The sequence below is a fragment of the Equus caballus genome, chromosome 1 (genome assembly GCF_041296265.1).
Source record: "Equus caballus isolate H_3958 breed thoroughbred chromosome 1, TB-T2T, whole genome shotgun sequence".
In the NCBI taxonomy this organism is placed as follows: Eukaryota; Metazoa; Chordata; class Mammalia; order Perissodactyla; family Equidae; genus Equus; species Equus caballus.
Window position 1 is genome coordinate 171606133 of NC_091684.1, and position 6505 is coordinate 171612637.

The 6505-nt window shown below is 38.0% G+C and overlaps 1 protein-coding gene across 1 annotated transcript; it reads left to right on the forward strand.

Moving 5' to 3' along the window:
* Positions 1 to 465: 465 nt before the first annotated feature.
* Positions 466 to 1392, forward strand: OR4E2 (olfactory receptor family 4 subfamily E member 2). The gene is given in 1 exon segment (NM_001391100.1): positions 466 to 1392. A coding segment is annotated over 1 exon segment (927 nt).
* The last annotated feature ends 5113 nt before the right edge of the window (positions 1393 to 6505 follow it).

Consider the following 6505-nt stretch of genomic DNA (forward strand, 5'->3'; position numbering starts at 1 on the left):
AGCGGACTTTTGCAGGCTTTGAAGGTACATTTAATTTGATAGAAAGAGTGAAATACTGAACAATTTTAGCAGGAGTTGTATTTTGGAATATTAATTTGACGTTGTCAATAAATTAGACTGAAAGGAAAAGAGCCAGTTGACTAGTGGCTAAGGGTTTTGGGCAACTTATTTATTCTTGTAAGGCTCACATCTCACCTTCAAGACAAGAATGTTAATGCCTATGCCATGGTGTGGTTGTGGTTAGATAAAATGGTGAGCATAAAGTGTCTGGCATGACTCCTGATGCATAGTGGGTATACTGTCACAATTATTATTAAGTTTGTTTTATATTCTCTATACCCTGATAATAGATAAGCAATTCAGACAGAAATGCAGAGTCACTTCAACTAGTTCCATTCCTATAATATTAAAGCTAAATTAGCTTTCATTGTTTTTCCCTCCAAGGTCCTTTGGAAAGCTCATTGGATGGACGCTCTAAACCAAACAAGAGTGACTGAGTTTGTCTTCTTGGGACTCACTGATAACTGGGTGCTGGAAATACTATTTTTCATGGCATTCTCAGTCACATATGTGCTAACCCTTTTGGGGAACATTCTCATCCTGGTTACCATAGTCTTTACTCCACGTCTCCATACCCCCATGTATTTCTTCCTGAGCAATCTGTCCTTTATTGACATCTGCCACTCATCTGTCACCGTGCCCAAGATGCTAGAAGGTTTGCTTTTAGAGAAAAAGACCATTTCCTTCGACAACTGCATTGCGCAGCTCTTCTTCCTACATCTGTTTGCTTGTGCTGAGATCTTTCTCCTGACCATTATGGCCTATGATCGTTATGTAGCCATCTGCACCCCATTACACTACCCCAATGTGATGAACATGAGGGTCTGCGTACAGCTTGTTTTTGCTCTCTGGTTGGGGGGTACAGTTCACTCACTGGTGCAGACTTTCCTGACCACACGTCTACCTTACTGTGGCCCCAACATTATTGATAGCTATTTCTGTGATATACCTCCTGTCATCAAGCTGGCCTGCACAGATACATACCTCACAGGAATGCTGATTGTGTCCAATAGTGGAACCATCTCCCTCACTTGTTTCCTGGCTTTGATCGCCTCCTACATGGTCATCCTGGTTTCTCTTAGAAAACAGTCAGCTGAAGGGCGCCGGAAAGCCCTGTCTACCTGCTCAGCCCACTTCATGGTGGTTGCCCTCTTCTTTGGACCTTGTATTTTCATCTACACTCGGCCAGATACCAGCTTCTCCATTGACAAGGTGGTGTCTGTCTTCTACACGGTGGTCACCCCTTTGCTGAATCCCCTCATTTACACCCTGAGGAATGAAGAGGTAAAATGTGCCATGAAGCAGCTCAGACGGAGACAAGTTTTTTCATGAAATTATGTACATGATGGGTTTAGGTTTGCAGATATAATTATGGCCATACCTTTAATGAGAGAGCAAAAGTAAAGAATCAAAATCGTTAGATGAAATGGCGTGGAAAAGGGCAGACGTTTGCATTAAAGAGATGGACTTATTAACTATTACTTAAATAAAGGAAAAAACCATGGTGGAACACGTAAGTGGAAAAAGAATCTGGAAAAGTTTAAAGAAGCCTTCTGGTTTCACCAGTAAAAACACGATTTGGGGCACAGACTCGTTTTCAGGAACAGGTAGTGGTGTGAGAACGTACTTTCTTGATTTGTACTGTTCCATGGGTTATTGCCTCTGGGAAGCTGCACCTCGCACCTGTGTTTGACACTATAGTGGTTTCAATCTTACTCTCAAATATATTTTCAAGGTGTTTATTTAAACCTTTACTTATTTATATTGAATTAAATTTTGTTATTTTTGAAAGTGAGTCCCTCATCATTTGTAGATCTATTTTGTACTTTTCATAGTACTTTTATTTGGATGAAATTTTTGGAGATGTATAAGGAACTTAAACTTTGAGGTAAAATTTAATTACATAAAATACACCCATTTTAATTGTAAAGTTTGACAAGTTTTGACAAAGGCATATATACACCCATGTAACCATCTCTCCAATTAAGATATAGAACATTTCCATCATACCAAGCAGTTTCTTTGGCCCCTTCCCAGCCAATCCCTCTACCTCCATCCAAGCATTGAAGGATCTGATTGTTGTCACTACAAATTAGATTTGTCTTTTCTAGAGTTTCATAAAAATTGAATCATATGGATGTACTTTTCTGCGCCTGACCTTTTTTGCTCCACATGCTGTTTTTGAGATCAATCCATGTCTTTGTGGGTCTCAGCAATTTGCTCCTCTTTACTATTGAATAATATTTTACTCTGTGGGTATCCCACAATTTGTTTATTCATTCATGAATTGATGGACATTTGGGTGTTTCCAGTTGTTGACAATTATGAATAAAGTAGCTATACACATTTATTTGTGGGTTATTTTGGGCATGTTTTCATTTCTCTCAGGTAAATAGTTAGGAGTAGTGTTATTGGATCACATGGTGAGTGTCTGTTGAACTTTGCAAGAAACGGCAAGACTGTTTTGCAAAGTGGTTGTAGGATTTTATGTTTTCATCAGAGATAAAAGAGTTTAACAACCAACAATTGGTATTGTCAGTCTGTAATTTTAGGCATTCTAGCCAATATGTAGTTTTAATCTTCGTTTCCCTAATGACTGATAATGCTGAGCATCTTTTCGTTTGCTTATTATTCTTCCATATATCTTGCTTTGTGATGTGTCTGTTCGACCATTTTGCTCATTTATTATTATTTTTTGTCTTCTTGTCACTGTTTTGTAAGCATTCTTTGTATTTTCTGGTTACAAGGCTTTTGTTGGATGTATGTGTTGCCAATATTTTTTCTCACTCTCTGGCTTGCAGTTTTATTTCCTGAATGATGTATTTTTTTTTTTTTAAAGATTTTATTTTTTCCTTTTTCTCCCCAAAGCCCCCCGGTACATAGTTGTGTATTCTTCGTTGTGGGTTCTTCTAGTTGTGGCATGTGGGACGCTGCCTCACCGTGGTCTGATGAGCAGTGTCATGTCCGCGCCCAGGATTCGAACTGACAAAACACTGGGCCGCCTGCTGCGGAGCGGGCGAACTTAACCACTCGGCCACGGGGCCAGCCCCCTGAATGATGTATTTTGAAGAGCAGAAGTTTACATTTTTATTAAGTCCAATTTATCAATTTTTTACATTTAGACTTGATGCTTTTCATGCCTTAAGAAATTTTTGCCTATCCCAAACTCTCAAAGATTTTCCCCTGTTTTCTTCTAGAAATTTTATAGCATCTTTAAATTTTAGGTTTGTGATCCATTTTGAGTTTACTTTTGATATACGGTATGAGATAAAGGTCGAGATTCATTTTCCCACAGATCTAGTTGATCCAGCATCATTTGAAGACTGTTCTGTCTCCATTGAGTTATGTTGGCACATTTGTTGAAAGTCAGTTGGCTTTTTAAGTGTGAGTTTATTTTCAGATTTTTTATTCTGTTCCATGGCCCTATGTGAATTCTGGACTTACTGAATACATGAACATAATAAAAAGATCGTTGTTTATCCCACTGAGTTAAAGTTAGTTTAGTACATAGCAATAGTAACCTGAACAGAGGACATCCGGGCCTGAAATCTTCTTTGTAGGAAAGTTTTAAATTATAAATTAAATTTCTTTAACAAATACAGGGTTACTTGTATCTTCTGTTTCTTCTTGTGTCAGCTATGGAAAATTGTGTTGATCCATGAATTTGTCATTAATGCTAACTTTTTTTGTTGTATAAATGATAGTGCCATTAATTGAAATTGGAAAGACTAAGGGAGAAGGTTTTTTTTAGACTGGGGATTAAAAGAGCTGTTTTGGTCATGCTGCATTTGAGATTCCTACTAGACATCCAAGTAGAGATAATAGATGAGTCTGGAATTTGGGACAGAGGTCATGTCTGGAGATGCAAATTTGTGGGATTAATAGTATAAAATAGAGAGTATTTAAAGTCACGGGACTGGATGAGATCATTAAGGAAACAGTGCATATAAAGAAGAAGACGAAGGGATGAAGCCTGAGGCAAACTTTTGAGGCATGCTTTTAATCTTTTTTAGGATGGGTGGGTGTAGAGTCTCTTTTGCTCCAAAGTGACTTTAGTCTTACTCCTAAAATGCGGCTTTTGGGGTCTCTACTGAGTTCTTTGCATGTTCAATGACGTCTGTCCATCCTAGCTGGTAGTAATACAAGTTTTCCTAACCCTGTGCAAGCTCTGGTAGTTTTTTAGTATATAACTCCCTGGTGTCTGTTCTCAACTCCTATGCATGCATAGCTTATCATTTAACCAAGACTCAAGGAAACCCCTTTGCAGTTTTCTCAATCATTTTCTCACCATAGCTCACTTCTTTCTGGTACTCTGCCCAGCAAATTTTAACCATCTCAGTTTCCCTGATCACTGTCTCCTTAATTCAGCAAAATCTCTATGCTCCTCTTGAGTTCTAAATCTCTGAACCAAGGCTGGAATATGCTTCCAGGTAGAAAGTCAGGACTTACCTCATTTCTTTCCCCTTGGCAATCACAGTCCTGAGTTGCTTGTTATCCAATGTCTGAAAATTACTGTTTCATACATTTTATCTAGTTTCCTATTTTTTATGGTGGGAGGATTAGTCCAGTTCCATTTACCACATTATAGCTAAACTTTTAAACAATTAAAAATAATTAATAATCTATGGGTTAACTAGTTAAACCTTTAAGAACATTTTAAGGGTGACAGAATATAAGTAAATTTGGGATATTGTATGTGGCCGACAACTTCTTAGATGGTTCCTGATGATCGTGTCTCCTGGTATTCATGCCCTTGTGTAGCCCCCTTTACTTGGTTTGAGTAGCACCTATGACTTGCTTCTGACCGGTAGAATATGGTAAAGGTGATAGGATGTCACTTCCAGGATTAGGTTAGATATGATGGTAACTTTTATCTTGTTACCTGACCCTCTCTTTGGAAAAGGAAAGAAAATGGATTCTCCCCACAGCATTCAGAAAAGAATGCAGCCAAACTCTCAGCTATAAGATCAATAAGTTCCGGGGATCTAATGTATGACTATAGTTAATACTACTTTTATACTTGAAAGTTGCTAAGGCAGTAGATCTTAAGTGTCCTTATCACACACACACATAAATGGTAACTATATGATGTGAATGATGTGTTAATTAGTTTGTGGTAATCACTTCATAACGTATACACGTATCATCAAGTCATCACATGGTACACTTTAAATGTATACAATTTTTGTCAATTGTACCTTAATAAAACTGGGGGAAAAAAGAACAAAGAAATAATATAGCTCTGTTGATCCCTTGATTTTAGCCCAAGGAGATTCATGTTGAAATTCTAACCTACAGAACTGCAAAGAGGGCTGGCCCTGGGGCCGAGTGGTTAAGTTCATGCACTCCACTTTGGCGGCCCTGGGTTCACTGGTTTGGATCCTGGACACAGACCTAGCACCACTCTTCAAGCCATGCTGAGGTGGTGTCTCACATAGCAGAACTAGAAGGACCTACAACTAGAATATACAACTATGTGCTGGGGGCCTTTGGGAGGAGAAAAAAAAAGAAATAAAAAAAAAGATTGGCAACAGATGTTAGCTCAGGCCCAATCTTAAAAAAAACTGTAAAGAGAATAAATTTATGTGTTTTTTTTAAAAGATTTTATTTTTCCTTTTTCTCCCCAAAGCCCTCCAGTACATAGTTGTATATCTTAAGTTGTGGGTTCTTCTAGCTGTGGCATGTGGGATGCCACCTCAGCGTGGCCTAGCGAGCAGTGCCATGTCTGCACCCAGGATCTGAACTGGCGAAACCCTGGGCTGCAGAAGCAGAGCGTGTGAACTTTACCACTCGGCCTTGGCACCAGCCCCAAATTTATGTTGTTTTAAGCTTCTACGTTTGTGGTAAGTTGTTATAGCAGCAGTAGAAAATTAATACGGATTTGTTTATATTGGGTTTTTTTCCCCAATAAAGGAAACAATACACCACTATGAAAAAACTACAAATCTCTGCTGACAAAACTTGAAGAGATAGAGATGCATACATGTTCCTGCACAGGAAAAAACAATAGTCAATATAATGGGCCTTCTTAAATTTATTTGTAAATTTAATGTACTTATAAAAATCCCACATTTTTAAGGTAAAATTTCCAATAATATTCTAAAGTTTATTTGAAGAAATAAACAGGTGAAAATAGTTAAGAGTGTGTGGACTTACGTAACTTCAGAGCTGGTGATTTTGTGAATTAACTAGGATCACTCTTTGGGTTGAGGTATATCAGTTTATTGTGGAATGGGCAAGTCCATAACAGGGAGACTCCACGACAAATTCCTTAGGTAAAGAGGATGATGATATACTGTGACCAAAGGGAGCAGGATTAGAGGATCCTATAGATGGTCATTGAACAGCCGTATAAAATAGTTGTATCAATTTTAATGGAGCTAATGGAATGAAATAGAGTATACTTAATACTAAAACTATATCTAATATTTGCTTATTTTGAAAG